This window comes from Copadichromis virginalis, linkage group LG7 (genome assembly GCF_057382275.1).
Source record: "Copadichromis virginalis isolate Kocher_CV1m ecotype Utaka linkage group LG7, C_Virginalis_male_GT1.1, whole genome shotgun sequence".
Taxonomy (NCBI): Eukaryota; Metazoa; Chordata; class Actinopteri; order Cichliformes; family Cichlidae; genus Copadichromis; species Copadichromis virginalis.
This window is the reverse complement of record NC_140624.1, coordinates 51,982,666-51,999,836: the sequence shown is the minus strand read 5'-3', so window position 1 is coordinate 51,999,836 and position 17,171 is coordinate 51,982,666. Positions and strand designations below refer to the sequence as shown.

The 17,171-nt window shown below is 39.3% G+C and overlaps 2 protein-coding genes across 3 annotated transcripts; both read right to left on the bottom strand.

Annotated features, from left to right (window-relative positions):
• Window positions 1-1,819: 1,819 nt before the first annotated feature.
• On the bottom strand, window positions 1,820-6,289 carry st6galnac6 (ST6 (alpha-N-acetyl-neuraminyl-2,3-beta-galactosyl-1,3)-N-acetylgalactosaminide alpha-2,6-sialyltransferase 6). 2 transcript variants are annotated; one of them, XM_085464104.1, is made up of 6 exons: window positions 6,168-6,289; window positions 5,707-5,798; window positions 3,939-4,139; window positions 2,611-3,023; window positions 2,421-2,528; window positions 1,820-2,340 (listed from the first exon to the last, which is right to left on the bottom strand). In XM_085464104.1, exons 2-6 carry the CDS (start codon window positions 5,728-5,730, stop codon window positions 2,154-2,156), a joined length of 933 nt encoding a protein of 310 aa, XP_085320230.1. In that variant the 5' UTR covers window positions 5,731-5,798; window positions 6,168-6,289; the 3' UTR covers window positions 1,820-2,153. The 2 variants fall into 2 exon arrangements, with proteins under 2 accessions (XP_085320230.1, XP_085320229.1); XM_085464103.1 differs by having other exon boundaries at window positions 5,707-5,779.
• Window positions 6,290-12,358: 6,069 nt separating this feature from the next.
• st6galnac4 (ST6 (alpha-N-acetyl-neuraminyl-2,3-beta-galactosyl-1,3)-N-acetylgalactosaminide alpha-2,6-sialyltransferase 4) lies at window positions 12,359-16,991 on the bottom strand. Its single transcript, XM_085464101.1, has 5 exons — window positions 16,636-16,991; window positions 16,393-16,539; window positions 15,424-15,833; window positions 14,384-14,491; window positions 12,359-14,265 (listed from the first exon to the last, which is right to left on the bottom strand). The coding sequence occupies exons 1-5, from the start codon at window positions 16,810-16,812 to the stop codon at window positions 14,079-14,081; spliced, it is 1,029 nt and encodes a 342-aa protein (XP_085320227.1). The 5' UTR covers window positions 16,813-16,991; the 3' UTR covers window positions 12,359-14,078.
• Window positions 16,992-17,171: the final 180 nt, after the last annotated feature.

Sequence of the window (17,171 nt, the reverse complement as noted above, 5' to 3'; positions counted from 1 at the left end):
ATCTACTGACATCCAGTGATGAGATTTAACACACTGTAACTTTAAAGTTGCAACTTAATTTTAACAAATTAACAATATGAAGGAGCTAACTGTGGTAAGCTAACAGTGGATATTTAACCAGCACAACACCAGTGGTTCATTAAATAGTCAGTCAAATATTAGCAGACAAATCATACAAATGGCATTTAACACATGTTGTTTATTATCCATAACTGGGATTTTTTGCATTATCTCCTGCAGGAAGTCAATAACGTATCTGTTAATGATGTAACCTAGTCTCCATTCATTTCTAAATGGCAACAAATGTTTATTAAAACACAAAAACAATTCACATGCTTGAACTGGCACTTAAACGTTTGTTTTTTCATTAAAGAAACAAACAAACAAAAGAAAACACACACACGTGGAGAGCAGAATGGACAAATGAATGTCCCTCTGAGTCTGAGTTTCTAAACCAGTCAGTTAAACATACATTTGCATTTACAAAAAACCCAAAACATGTTGCTGCCTTTCTTCAAGCTGGAAGCTTTTCTTGTAAGATTACAAGACCTTTCAGCTCTCAAACTTTTTGTATGTGTTTTGAATGTCACTGTCTCAGGTTCCAAACTTAAACTGACTAAAGTTTTTTGGTACATCTTCGCATTTATCGTAATCCTGCATTAATTCAGTCATGTTGGTTATAGCTGTTGAAGCAACACTTGACATTGTTGTACTGCATTCTGTTATATACACATTCTGATATGCCTAAAACTGTGGTTATTGAACGCCTGAAAATCTGGGTTGTATAAATCTACTTCAGGCTGTTATCTCAGTATATATAGCAGGCAACCTAGTTGTCAGCAAGTCAGTACAATTTGTGTATCTTCATAGTCTATAAAAATTTATTTATTTTTTACTAATTTTAAAAGAAAAAAGGCTCAGGCTTCTGGACCTTAAAATCGCATTTCATGCACAGTGATGACAGTTCAAATTCTTAAAGATAATTGCAAAATTCTTGTCACCATTTAGGAAGCTTCTCTGCTTCAAACTGAGATTTCACAGCAAGAGCACGATCTGAATTACAGCCACATGCACCACGACACCACTGAGGTGAAACTGTTTAAGGTCAGATTCAGGCAGACAGTTCACTAGTAATCTTCAACTGGCACTATACTGTAGAAAACATATTGCTCCTTTCAGAGAGGAAACGTGTGAATTTTACACTGTACATAAGTAGCTCCCTTATTTTTGACCCTCTAATATGCCCTGGTCTCAGAATATTGGTCATTTTTGGAAATTAACCTTCTGCATCTTTGTTTGAAAGTCAGCGCACAGTTAGTACCTATAACTAAAAAGGTGGTACTCTTATTTCTAAGGAGCATAAACACTATATTATAGTTATTTTAATTGACACTAAATCTTAGGTCAGATTGTCTTATTATTTACATACAAAGTGCCGAATTCAGACTTACTAAGCTACTGTTAGGATGCTTTGTGTCAAGAGCTGAAAAGTGTACTGTATGTAGACAAATTGGATTCATCCAGCTAAGATACTGACAATGTATTGTCAATGGTTTCTTGAACTTGTGCTCTTACACTGTATCATAAGGCCCCAATATAGATTATAATATAGATTATTTGTACACTGGATTAGGGATATACTGGCTATGGCTGCAGTGATGGCAGAATACGATTCCTGTGTATGAAACAGAAAACTATAGCTATGAAGAGTACTTTATAGGCCACTTAGTTATAGTTGATTAGACATGATTGCTGATCCCCTTTCAACATGAGAAACTGCATTTTTCAATATTTAACAAAAAAAATAAACATGTAAAAAATCTTTGTAAATTCATTTTCTATTTACAAAAGACACAAGTCAGTGTGGAATATACACCAGGTTTCGGGAAAAAGGCTTGAAACTGAGCTTTTGTAAAAAACAAAACAAAAATAATAAAAAAAAATAAAAAAATCCCATGCCTCTATTCCGAGATGTGGTCCAATATTAGGCTTTTCATCGGTTTCTGAAAATATCCATCATTCATACTTAGTCTGGGTTTTTTTTTGTTTTTTTAAAGAGGTCTCATCCGGGGGGAAGTTCCAATGAAATCAAACCGATAAAGCTCATTTGTGCACCTGTTAACTCCAGAGAAAAGTCTTCAGAAAAGTGCTTTTTACCATTTGGGATGAGTGAAGCTGATGTTGTACTGCTTTCCCCAGCGTGCAAACACCTGTTTCTCTGTAATAAAGCGATGGTGGTTTCCTCTTCGGCTGCTCTCGTGCTGGATGTATGTTACACATTCATCACCGCCCCTGGGCTTGTAGTAGTGGTATGGCATCTTCTTGGATCCAGATTTTCTTCTGGAAAAACAAATTGATTTCTTTATTGGTTAACTGGTTTAAATTCCCTGTAATGGGTTGAAGTCAAATGTTATACTTACCCACAGTGATTGGGTGGAACCATCCCATATACTTTGATATTATCACATATTTCAATGGCTATGACCATTGTGAACCAACCTGTGCTCAACCACGAGTGAGATTTTTGTCTGAGAAGAAAAAATAAACATATAGGAAAACAGCATTTGGTTACATTTATCAAAACATTTTATAACCACCCTTAACACTCACCGGTCACGTCCTGTCTCTCTTTGGAACAGGCTGTCAAATCTGCGCATTTTGCTCGGTGTGACAGTGAAACAAGAGAAGTCTCTGTAGGTCATGCTGACTCTCTGGATCAATCTGTACAGGGTTCCTTTGGCATCTTTCCCAATCTTGTTTGGGGGTCCCCAGAAAATGATCACTGGGTGGCTGTCTGTATGTCGTAGGAATTCATTAGGTCTCCGGACCACCCTGAAAACACTGGAGTGGGCTACGACCCTCAGAGTGGTCCGGTTCCCGACGTCAGATTCATACCCCGTCGTAGGGGCGTCGTTCATGCGGATCACACACTCGGTGCGGTCAATCTCGTCTCCCGCTCGACTACCCAAGACGTGGCTGGAGCTCGTCACCAGTGCACACTCATGACAGTGCATGGTCATACTCTGAAAAGAAGCACAAGATGGAGCTTTTTAAGATAACATATTAAAACAATAGCTGTCCGCAACAGTGGTGTGGTGTCTGTATTTTACCAGTTTAAGTGCTGATTTAATTTTTAAAAAACCTAAAAACACTAAAACTAAATGCTAAATCCAGCTGACAATGCTCATAACAATGATAATAAGTTAATATAGACGTTTTCAGCAACACGGGTCATGCAAATGTGTGTGGGTTTAGCCACACATAGTCTATGATAACGTCCATGTATCTGCCCAGTCTTAACAACTACAGCCCAGTGTGTTAGGCAGGGTTATCACTATATCAGATTCTCGCTACCTGATTAAAATAATAAACTTTATTGACATGCAGTATAAGAAAAAAACAATAAGGGTTTCTTTCAGGGAGTTTCCGGGTGTTTTTAGCTCTGATCACATTATAACGGTTGGCAGTGGGACAATTTGGAGGCAGTGCACCTTATCCCAAGTCTCTAACTTCAGATTGGGTTGACATCCCAGTCAATGCAGTTTTTTCCTGAAGAGGAAAAAAGCAACATTTTTTCTTTACTATTGGCTGGTTCAGGAAGCCACCCCTATGCACAGATAAAACTCAACTTGGATATAGCGTTCACAGGACAGCCTGAGCTGGGCCCAGTTTAATGACATCCTGTTACAGCTTCTTCCAAAATACATATTAGTAAATTACTTCAGCAGCATTTGATGCACTCCATTTTGTCTCCATACCTTCACAGGTATTTAGAATAAAACACAAGATTATATATCCAAATGAGTGTCGCAGTCAGTCTCTAAAACTAAATTAATTTCACTCGCATTACCAATCGGGAAACTGACTCTATATTGATTTCTGGTTCAAAGTTCACTTATAGTTCCAGCTTTAACTTTGAGTGTTTGTGCACAACCTACTTTGTTCCCATAAACTGGCACATAGCCGTCTTTTCCTGTCCATTTCCTCAGGTCTGTGGTCTTGGTGGCATGGTTGGTAGCCACATGGAAAGAAGCGTAGACAGCATCGATGCTGCTGTTATTGTTGGAGCTGTACAGGATGAAGAGCGTCATCAGGATGAGGATGGCAGCAAAGATCACCATCTTGTGGCTCTGTTGTCCCTGCAGAGTAAAACACAATGGTGCAATATACAGAAAAACATTTACTAACATGGAAACTAGAGGCAATACTTTTACTTTTTATTGGATTAAGAAAGGACCATGAAAACCACAGTGTGTGAGAATGCAGCAGCAAAATTAAATGTTTTAAAAAAAAGTGAAACTGCACACAACCACGTTATTTTAGATTTTAATACACAAAAAGGCAAGCTCTAACTGGCCCTGATTCTTGCTATGAGTGACTTAGTGTAGGCCTAAATCATACACAGTGTAACAAAAAGATGTTTTAGTGGCCCCATCTGGCATACTTGCATACATGCAGAGTGAGACAAAAGCTGACATAAAGTTGTTTCCTGTGTACAAACAAACTGTTAATGGAGAGGCAGCAGCTAATGAGGCTAACCCTCAAAACGCACATGCTCACTGTCTGAGCCACTCACCACCGGCTGACCACTGAGTGTCTGCATGATGCAGCTGACTGACAGCATGAAAATAGCAGCCTGTGACATGCCAAGAAAGTGGTTGTTTCCCAAAAAATGGCCGCCAATATTAAAACTGGCGGAAATCACTTGCTGAACTATAATATGTCAAACATCTTGAGGCATGCCTCTCAACTCTTTAGGCACTACCAAAACAGGTCATCTCTTTGCTTCATGTATAACCCTTTCGTAAATCCTGTTGACTACATCCTTTTTACTAATATAAACAAAGATATTAGATAAGAAAAACACATACAGCCACAAGTGCCTGCTTTTTAGCACCAGCTGCTGCAGCATCATCATCATAAAGCTGCTGGCTCACAGGCTGATCGACCGGCTGATCATTGCAGCATTATCATATGTCACATCTCCCAGAGTGACATACCACTGACCACTTATGAGGTTTTTTTTCTCTTTCTATCCAGGTATGCTTTTACTACACTGTCAATGTGATTGGGATCATTGTCATGTTAATAAAAATGAAGCCACAGTCAATCAAATGCTTTCCAAATAGTACTGCTTCGTCGAACACACTCTGATCGTAGTTTTCTGTATTACTAATCAGTTTTTTATCAATTTTGTTAAAATCCCAAACTCCACTGGCTGAAAAACAGCCCCAAACCATGACAGAACCACCACTGTGTTACACAGATGGCTGTAGAAAAGGGGTGGGCAACTCCAGGCCTCAAGGGCCCTGCAGGTTTTAGATACCACCCTGTGTCAACACACCTGAATCAAATGATTAGATCATTACCAGGCCTCTGGACAACCTCAAGACATGTTGAGGAGGTAATTTAGCCATTTAAATCAGCTGTGTTGGACACATCTAAAACCTGCAGGACACTGGCCCTTGAGGCCTGGAAGTTTCCCACCCCTGCTGCCGCCGCTCATGGTTTCCCGTCAACTGAAGCTCCATATGCATCTCTCAGGTCTTTGTGCCAAAAAGTGCCAGGGACAGAAATGCTCTTGATGACCAGCAACCTTCTAGCCATCAGTCGAAAGTCACAACAAGTGCCTGCACTTTTTAACAGTACTAACAAAGATACTAAGGGCAAGAGGTATGGTGCCACCACACCCTCTAAAGGTCTTACCTTGCCACCCAGCCTGAGCCCCATGCTTCCTGATCAGTTCCAGCACACGGACTGTAATTGTCTGTCATCATACCTAAACAGGAAAAGGTAGACTAAAACAGACATGCACACAAATTCATCCCACTTCATTTAAATGGCGCCACTCGTAGTGATATTATCTAGTTAGCTGTAATTAGTCTAATAGCATGTTTAGACACGTAAGTATTTACAGGCTATGTGCTGGTGTACCTAGCAGCCGTCATACAGCTGCTAGGTACACCTGACAAATGTTAAAGCCAAATATTACACATTTTGATACAAAAACACCATCTTAAATGCGCAACCGGCCGCTTTCCGCGGGGTTACGCTTTTCTTTACTGGTTATTCTTAAGAGCAGCGTCCGGCTAACGGTGCTAGCATATCAATGAAGTTGACGGGTGATAATGGGTTAACGGGGGCCCGTAATGGTCCGGGTTTTTTACCTTTTCATGGTCTGTTTAGCCTCCGTTAACGCTCTCCCTCGTTTCTCTCGTGCCTATCTTCCTGCACCACTTTCTGACGTCATTGCCCCCGTCCTCTCTGTGTGCCTGCAGAGCAGTGAGCACAGCTGCGGACTCCGGAGCTCATAAACAAACGTTGCTACGGTAGTTTCCAGGATGTAGCCTGACATCGTCACAGATATGTCCTTTGTAATCAGGTTTTATTTTATGTCTGTTTCTGTTATTGTTTTCAGTTCATTTTAGTTTTAGTCTTTTAAATGCTGCTCCATATTCCATAAATTAAGTAACAGATAATATGCATTGCACAAAGTCTACACAAAGCTTTGTGAAGACAGTTGATTAACAGGAAAGTAGAGAACACAACCCAGGTTGCCAGTATTATCTAGAGATGGCACGATACCACTTTTTTATGTCCGATACCGATACCGATATCATAAATTTGGATATCTGCCGATACCGATATGAATCCGATATAGTGTTTTTTAATCAACAAAACTGTTTTTTAAAATATCTTGCTGCATTTTGCAAGTCTGCAAGTTCATGCTCAAGTTTAAAACAACAACTACACTAAAGCTATTCTGTTATACCTGTATACAAAAAAAAATATTTCATAGTTCAGCAATACTGATCAATCTAATAAACTTAGACCTACACCATCCTCCCTATTCTGGTATTTTAAAGAGTACTTAGCGTAAATATTAAGCAACCTAACTAATAGGGTTCCAACTCCCAGCAACAACAAAAATAAATAAATAAAAAATAAGGAACCACCCCTCACGCGCCACCTCATGATGCTTAATCGACGTAATCAACCTTAATTTGATGCAGTGTGAAAAAAAATGCACAGAAATCAATTATTTTTCAAGAAATATTAAATAGATTCAACATCTTTCTTCAACAAAATTGCAGACTGCACAGATGGTACCTTCCCAAAGGAAAAAGTATTATAGCTTACTAGGGTATATATTAGACTTAATAGTCACTATATACAGTAATTGACTTCTATTCATTTTACATCAAATTAAAACTTTGGGTGTCAGATAATTATTTATTAAAAGCTCGACATTTTAAATGAGAATAAGAAAGAAAAGTATGTCTTTGTGCCCCCTTTTCCCAGTTAATGCCCTATCGGCCCCCCTGGCTAAACTTTGCTAGATCCGCCCCTGCACAGTTACCAGCCTCAGCTACGTAGAAAAAGATCCTGGTGTAGAAAGAAATATTAAATAAATTCTAACAACAGCTTATCAAGGTTAAACGTGCTGCTGTTGTTCAGCCGCTGGTTTCCTCTTTCTGGTGCAAAGTGGGCCAAAAACAAACAAGAGAGACGGACTCGCGACAGAAAAGCCGATCAGCTGATCATTTAAGCAGTTTCATGATTGAAGTAGCAGCCGGAGAGCGAGAGGCAGTCGCTTGTTAAGCTTAACGTGGGAATGCTTTACAAACATTCAGAGATGGACTTACACACTTGCTTTACTTCTCTCGGGGATAACTTTGTCGGAGATGAAATGCCAGGTTGCTGGCGAAGCTCCACATGCTATCCAGACCATGCCACAGCTGCTCTATCACGTGATGCATACTGCTCCGACTGCTAACGTTCTGAGGTGAGTTACGGCGTGTTGCAAGTTTTGCGAGGTGCTTTCGTGATATTTAATGGATCGGATTACATTTTTTATTTTTCTCCGATATCCGATCCAGTAATTTAGGTCAGTATCGGACCGATACCGATACGTAATATCGGATCGGTCCATCTCTATACAAGACCACTGATAATCTCCCTCGATCTGGGGCTCCACGCAAGATCTCATCCCGTGGGGTCAAAATGATCATGAGAACGGTGAGCAAAGATCCCAGAACCACACGGGGGGACCTGGTGAATGACCTGCAGAGAGCTGGGACCAAAGTAACAAAGGTCACCATCAGTAACACACTACAACGGCAGGGAATCAAATCCCGCAGTGCCAGACGTGTTCCGCTGCTGAAGCCAGTGCATGTCCAGGCCCGTCTGAAGTTTGCCAGAGAGCACATGGATGATACAGCAGAGGATTGGGAGAATGTCATGTGGTCAGATGAAACCAAAGTAGAACTTTTTGGTATAAACTCAGCTCGTCGTGTTTGGAGGAAGAAGAATACTGAGTTGCATCCCAAGAACACCATACCTACTGTGAAGCATGGGGGTGGAAACATCATGCTATGGGGCTGTTTTTCTGCCAAGGGGACAGGACGACTGATCCGTGTTAAGGACAGAATGAATGGGGCCATGTATCGTGAGATTTTGAGCCAAAACCTCCTTCCATCAGTGAGAACTTTGAAGATGAAACGAGGCTGGGTCTTCCAACATGACAATGATCCAAAACACACCGCCCGAGCAACAAAGGAGTGGCTCCGTAAGAAGCATTTGAAAGTCCTGGAGTGGCCTAGCCAGTCTCCAGACCTCAACCCCATAGAAAATCTGTGGCGGGAGTTGAAAGTCCGTGTTGCTCGGCGACAGCCCCAAAACATCACTGCTCTCGAGAAGATCTGCATGGAGGAATGGGCCAAAATACCAGCTACTGTGTGTGCAAACCTGGTAAAGACCTATAGTAAACGTTTGACCTCTGTTATTGCCAACAAAGGTTATGTTACAAAGTACTGAGTTGTATTTTTGTTATTGACCAAATACTTATTCGTAAATCAGGGTGGAAAATAAATTCTATACAAATCCTACCATGTGGATTCATGGATTTTTTTTTTCCACATTCTGTCTCTCACAGTTGAAGTGTACCTCTGGTGCAAATTACTGACCTCTGTCATCATTTTAAGTGGGGGAACTTGCACAATCGGTGGCTGACTAAATACTTTTTTGCCCCACTGTAGCATAGGGATTGTGGGGAACAGAAAATGTTTCAAAGAGGAGCCTTCTGTGTTAAACTGAAACTAAACTAAAGAAATGAAAAGTGAGGAAAGTGAGACTCTTCACTTGTGCCGAACTTTGTCACAGATTCAAAATTAGCTTAATAATCAGCACAAGACTAGTTAGCAGAAGGCAAAGGCCATTTAGTATTTCTCTCAGAGGGCAGTTGTGTCTGGCTGGAAATCAACTAATTTCGTGTCTAAATTTGTGTCACTTCATGCCATTATGCTCCCCCCAGAATTGAAAAAGTTATGAAGATTCATATAAAAAATAAATAAAACCCCAAAAAGAAACGCTAAACAAATTTGACACTCCACATAGATCACTTACTTCTACTCTGGGAACTAATGAAGTAAAATGAATTGAAAACACAAATCCAAGACAAAATAACAATAACATAAAATAAACTATAAATTGAGATTCGATTCAATTCAATAAATAAAGAATTGAATTGAATCTCAATTTATAGTTTATTTTATGTTATTGTTATTTTGTCTTGGATTTGTGTTTTCAATTCATTTTACTTCATTAGTTCCCAGAGTAGAAGTAGTTATTTCAGTTCAGTTTTTATTTATAAAGAATTTACTTTTAGTTTGGCTTTCATTAGTTTAATTTGTTAATTATTATTATTATTATAAGGCCTTTTGTTAGAGGTAAGATTTGGAAAATTTGGGACCGATATTACAATACATCTCATTACACTGCAAAGGCAGATGACTCACAATTATGCAGACATCCCAGGTCTGAATAAACACATGCAGCAAAGCTTCAGGTAGGTTTCAGTGACAAATCTGATCTGAATCAGTGTTGTAGTGGGTGGACTCAGATTGTCTGTTTCAGAGGTGGGATTCCTCCTGTGTCTAGGTGGCCTCACTCACCTAGAGGCTGTCAGCAGTTACTCATCTCTGTACTATTGTCTGTTTTTTAAGGCTGAAGAACTCCCTCAGTTGATGTGAGATTGTTGTTTGCCTTTATTTAAAGCTCTGTGCTGTTGTGCCTCAGTTTAGATGCTTCCTTACCTGATTTCAGTTTCAAAATGTTTAACACATTAGTTTTAGATAATACTAGAGATGGACCGATCCGATATTACGTATCGGTATCGGTCCGATACTGACCTAAATTACTGGATCGGATATCGGAGAAAAATAAAAAATGTAATCCGATCCATTAAATATCACGAAAGCACCTCGCAAAACTTGCAACACGCCGTAACTCACCTCAGAACGTTAGCAGTCGGAGCAGTATGCATCACGTGATAGAGCAGCTGTGGCATGGTCTGGATAGCATGTGGAGCTTCGCCAGCAACCTGGCATTTCATCTCCGACAAAGTTATCCCCGAGAGAAGTAAAGCAAGTGTGTAAGTCCATCTCTGAATGTTTGTAAAGCATTCCCACGTTAAGCTTAACAAGCGACTGCCTCTCGCTCTCCGGCTGCTACTTCAATCATGAAACTGCTTAAATGATCAGCTGATCGGCTTTTCTGTCGCGAGTCCGTCTCTCTTGTTTGTTTTTGGCCCACTTTGCACCAGAAAGAGGAAACCAGCGGCTGAACAACAGCAGCACGTTTAACCTTGATAAGCTGTTGTTAGAATTTATTTAATATTTCTTTCTACACCAGGATCTTTTTCTACGTAGCTGAGGCTGGTAACTGTGCAGGGGCGGATCTAGCAAAGTTTAGCCAGGGGGGCCGATAGGGCATTAACTGGGAAAAGGGGGCACAAAGACATACTTTTCTTTCTTATTCTCATTTAAAATGTCGAGCTTTTAATAAATAATTATCTGACACCCAAAGTTTTAATTTGATGTAAAATGAATAGAAGTCAATTACTGTATATAGTGACTATTAAGTCTAATATATACCCTAGTAAGCTATAATACTTTTTCCTTTGGGAAGGTACCATCTGTGCAGTCTGCAATTTTGTTGAAGAAAGATGTTGAATCTATTTAATATTTCTTGAAAAATAATTGATTTCTGTGCATTTTTTTTCACACTGCATCAAATTAAGGTTGATTACGTCGATTAAGCATCATGAGGTGGCGCGTGAGGGGTGGTTCCTTATTTTTTATTTATTTATTTTTGTTGTTGCTGGGAGTTGGAACCCTATTAGTTAGGTTGCTTAATATTTACGCTAAGTACTCTTTAAAATACCAGAATAGGGAGGATGGTGTAGGTCTAAGTTTATTAGATTGATCAGTATTGCTGAACTATGAAATATTTTTTTTTGTATACAGGTATAACAGAATAGCTTTAGTGTAGTTGTTGTTTTAAACTTGAGCATGAACTTGCAGACTTGCAAAATGCAGCAAGATATTTTAAAAAACAGTTTTGTTGATTAAAAAACACTATATCGGATTCATATCGGTATCGGCAGATATCCAAATTTATGATATCGGTATCGGTATCGGACATAAAAAAGTGGTATCGTGCCATCTCTAGTCTTGTATGTCTTCCATTTTCTGATGATTGCTCCCACAGTTGATTTTTTCACACCAAGCTGCTTGCCTATTGTAGATTCACTCTTCCCAGTCTGGTGGAGGTCTACAATACTTTTCCTGGTGTCCTTCGAAAGCTCTTTGGTCTTGGCCATGGCGGAGTTTGGAGTCTGACTGTTTGAGGCTGTGGACAGGTGTCTTTTATACAGATGATGAGTTCAAACAGGTGCCATTCATACAGGTAACGAGTGGGGGACAGAAAAGCTTCTTACAGAAGACGTTACAGGTCTGTGAGAGCCAGAGATTTTCCATGTTTGAGGTGACCAAATACTTATTTTCCACCCTGATTTATGAATAAATTCTTTACAAATCCTACCATGTGAATTCATGGATTTTTTTTTCACATTCTGTCTCTCACAGTTGAAGTGTACCTCTGGTGCAAATTACTGACCTCTGTCATCATTTTAAGTGGGGGAACTTGCACAATCGGTCGCTGACTAAATACTTTTTTGCCCCACTGTATGTTATACTGGAAACTTAAACAACAACAGTATATACTTAGGACATGCAGTCTATGAGTAACACATTTGGATTTATGCACTTTATCATCCCTTTAAAAGTAATGTTTTATTTAATCCTGTATTAACAAAATGGAGGTATTTTATACAATTTTAAAATAACAAAAGCTAACAGAAGTGAGCCAATCATCTTTCACATCCGCACACTGACTAATCGGATATTGGTGAAAGCACCAAGGGTAGACAAAGAATGTCCAAAGCACTGAACTGAATTCAGATGCACATATTCAAGTAAACAAGACTCTGAAATCCAAACTCGCACATACAAACAGAAAGTGTTCTTTAGCAGGTTTATTCATGATAACACTTATCTCACAGTGATGAGTGTTTACATTCAAGTTTGTGCCTTCAAAGGTTTATTATTTTTTTTTCCTTTTACCATATACATGGACTTTGGCTGCTAAAACACAAGTAAATTTAAACACTTCATGTCTGAAGTACACATCATAGTAAAACGCTTCCTCACTAGTGCAAATACTGATGCAGTCTCTGTAATAAGCCACCAAATAAGCATTATGCAACTGAAAAGGCGGTGCTATGTTTTTAATAGTAACAGGCAGCAAAATATAAATGGTAAAAAAACTTTAAAGATGAAATTCAGTATTAAAACAAGACAATGAGTCTTCCTTTGCTCACAATTGTTCATTCAAATGTAACATTTTGTCACACACCCTAAAGGGTTTTTTCAGTTTCCGTGAGTGTGAGCGAGTATGTGGCCACCAAAGCAGATGTGAAAACAGCAAACTGCAGAATCACGGGTTCAACGGCACCACAGAAAGACCTGAACACGTTAATGCACATTCAATGAAATGTTGCCACTTCGAGCATTTTAACACTGTAACTCGCCCATATTGTTACAGTTACTGTGTTAGCAACAAATGCAAGCATAAAGCTTTCAGTAGAGAGCTTACAGCATAACAGCAAGAGGTTTTTACAGAAATAAACACCAACTTCAAGTTGCTCAAATATGCTTATTTGTTGAAAAAGTTCAAATGAAATGCAACACAAAGGCTTGTCTGAAAACAGCTTTCCTTTTAAAATGTCCCGGGGCCATAAATACACTATTACCTCAACTGTGCTTTAATGCTGAATCGGCATTGTCATCTTTTGATCACGATCATGGACCAAGAGCGTGTAAAACAATAATAGAAGTGCTGAAGGGATTAGTCATTATTTGTTCTAATCAGCTGGATTTTCTGGTGGTTGACTTTCTTATAATAAGTTATCTTTCATACAAAAATGCTAAAATGCCACTATCTTATGCGTGTTTAGATTTCTGTGATGGTAAAGTAAGTGCCAGTTATTTTCTGACAATTTGTTATCGATTCAAAAGCAGCATTAACCTAATTGTGACCCTACATAACTATAGGCTGTATATAAAAGATGGCCATGATGGCATAGTCATCATGACACCCATTGGTTAGTGAGGTTCTTAATGAGAAATTGAGGGACAGCGTCCACCACAAAGTAAAGCTTAATCTAATTACTGTCTGTTTTGACTCTGAGGGATATAATTTATAAAATCAACATGTTATATTCAGTAAAACCTGAAACTGAGACCACAAACTCATAACAAGGGTTGAAGGGCTGTTTTCGTGTAGACTTCTATTAAACCAGATGAAACCAGATGGGTCGCCCCCTGCTGGCCATTTGAAATGAAGCACCTTTAAAGAACATTAGCTTTTTTTAGCTAGGTATATCTTTTATATACAGTCTGTGTATATAATTATAATGCACTTTCTGTCTCAAATGAAATGTATATAATTGCAGCTTTATATTACACAGGCCAGATTGAAGCATGAAGTAAAAAAAACTGTGCAGAAAAGAGCAAAAGTCAAGGCACAGTTATAAAGAATCTAAAACCAGCTTTGGTATTGACAGGTTTTAATTTATGGTGTTGTGTTTTAATATGTTTTTTTCTTGTAGTCCTACTGATCTCTGCAATACCGAGGGGCCATTATCATTTGTTACCAGTAAAGCTTAATCTCATTCTTCAGAGGCTCCAGGAGGGGTGTTTAAACTCTATCCTGTGGCGTGCTGCCCATTTGGCATAGATGGCTTTCTCAGTGATGAAGCGATGGCCTCCACGTTGGGTGTGCTCATGGACCTTGTACATCTTGCACTCATTGATTCTGTTTTGTTCATAATAATGGTAGGGAACAACACTGTGATTGGCTCGGCTGTTGACAGGAGGGAAACAGTAGGTCACTAAAGATAGTAATAAGCCACTGTATGTACATAGAATATATACACACATAGAAAAAAAAGATGGAGCTTGATTATGGATCATAATCTCACCTGCAGTACCCGTCATCAATCATTCCATAAACATGGATGCTGTCGCACATTTCTATGGCCAGAATCATTGTGAAGAATCCAGTGCTGAGAAACGCCCCAGTTTTCATTCTGAGTGAGAAACACAGAATATTTGTTCTTCCAAAAAAAGTTTTGCAAATTCTTACAAATTCAAAAATAAATCCTACAACTGCCACCAGTCATAATCTACACATTAGATCATAACTGTATCATACACTGTACAGAAGAGGGTATGTAATTATTTAATTTCCTGTAGAATTTGTAGGTTTGCTCATTTTCCAAATGAAAGAGAACAGCCTCTATTTTTATGGTAGTTTCATTTTGATGGAGAGAGACAGAATATCAACCACAAATCCAGAAAGAAAAACACATAACATTAAAGTTAGAAATTGATTTGCATGTTATGGAGTGAACTGTATTTGATCACTAAGCAAAACATGAATTAGTACTTGGTGGAGAAACCCTTGTTGGCAAACACAGCGGTAAGATGTTTTGTGTAGTTGGTCACCATGTTTACACAAATCCCAGACTGGATTACTTATTTTTATTTCCTCCACTGTATTTCTTTTTAGAGACCCTCATTTCCTCAAGAGGTTTTGCCATTAGCCAGGCTGTCATTGTGTAAAGAACGTCCTCAGTAAATGACTGACCTGATTAAACAATGGGAACACTGAGTAGCTTCACCCCCTTGTGGTAAAAACATGGTATTACATAGAGCCCAGCCCAAGCGCAGCTTCAATTGATATCTCTTTGACGCTCACATTTTTGGATTTCAGGTTATAGCAGTTATTTCCTCACATTCTAACTGTAATCCATTTAAGAAAAACTTAAACTTTGAACACAAGAATTCACAATAACTTCCTTTAAAGTAAGGTATCAAGATTTAACTGAGTTGATTTAAGGCTGAAATGGGTAAATTATATTTTCACCTTTAATATTTTGAATTAGAGAACAAAGTTATACAGTGTGTAAATGGCTACACTTTCTATTTGTACAACTTACGAGTTAAACTCCTACCGTACCTGTTTTTTCCCGTTTCGTTCTGAAACACCCCGTCACAGTACTCAATCTTGTCTTTCGTCACAGCATACATTCGGACATTTGGATATTTTTTTGCCATTTTCAGGAGGGCATTGAAGATGTGTCCTTTGCCATCTTGCCTCATGTTCCTTTCAGGACCCCAAAACACATATGTGGTCTCTGCTGACTGCTGGAAATAATACTGCTCATTTTTTACCAGCAGGGGAACGCTGGTGTGAGACACAACACGAACGGTGGTGCGCCTCCCAACGTCTTTCTCAAACCCCTTAGTGGGCGCGTTATTCATCCGGATCACACACCCGATTTTGTCTATCTCCTCTCCGGCGCCAACTCCGAGCATCTGACCTGAGCTGGAGACCAAGGCACACTGACTACAGTTGATGTCCAGTATCTGTGGAGAGAAAAGGGGAAAGATGAGAATTTTTTAGGCTGTGGTTTGTGCACATAAATCAGTAATTGGATGGTTATAGCTCAGCTGTTATTCCATTGTAATTACAGAATGTGCTTTCATAATGTTTTGTGTTGGGCTAATTAAAATAGACGAAATCAGAATTTTAGGTCAAGTATGTCTTGCTGGGAACAATCGGAATTGATTATATTATTTACTGGGTTCAGCTGTAGACTCTGGATGTGCAACTCAGGACTTTCACAGACTTTTTCCAAAGCCACTCCTGTGTTCTTTTGTGGTACGCTCTAGCTTTTTGTCTTGTTGAGATGCAAATGTATTCACAGTCTGACAGAAATACTACAGATCTGTAGTAATGGTTTTCACCCTAACACACACAAATACAATCAACAGAGACTGACAGTTGCATGCCTTTGTTATTTAGGTTAAGAAATGCACTGTATAATTAATATGAGTGGCTATCAGTTTTCACGGTCACCATGAACTTAGGGAACCAGACCTCTGTAAGCTTTTTTTGTGTAATCCTACCCTCCTTGTGTCTCACCTGGTCCATTCTGTCGGGCTTGATCCTCTTGTAGCCCTCGAGTCCCTTCCTGGCCGCAGCAGGTGATGGGCCGTCCCGTATCATCACATGTCCAACCCAAAACAACAGAGGGAGGCTCAGGGTGAGCAGGCAAAGCCAGCGAAGCATCTGCACAGGCGGATAAGATGTAGGAAATGTTAGGGTAGTGCAGCTCCGCACACATTATTAGCGATCGGATGGGTTAAATAAGCAAGTGACTCTTACCAGAACGTTCATATCAAGGCCTTCGGCAAACCCCTGCTTCCAATGGCCCGGACGACACTCATTTTTCACGCCGACTCGAGAGAGACATGCCCAGTCAGCCACCGTCGATTCATGATCACAAAGGTTCCATATCAAAAGATTTTTAATTGCCTTTCCAGCTCTGTCAAATTCCAGCATCCGTTTCTTTGTGCGGTTACTTTCATTTTCATCACGTAGCCGACCACATTATTCTAGTCTTATTTGCACCATGTTTACATCAACTACCATCCGAAATCTGCAAGCTGCCCGTTTCTTCCCCAGCTTTGTTGACACAGTACCCTACAAACAATTCCTAGGACCCGCCTTGTAAATTATAACGTAGCCCGTCTTTACAGAATACGGCTTCCGGGGCCACTATTTCGCAACAAACTATCACCGGAACAAACTTGATTAAAAAAACATTACTTACCAGAAATAACTGTAACTTTAATAACAATAACTATAATAACTATGAATTTAACTATATAAACAATGATGGTATACGTTTTTATTGTTAG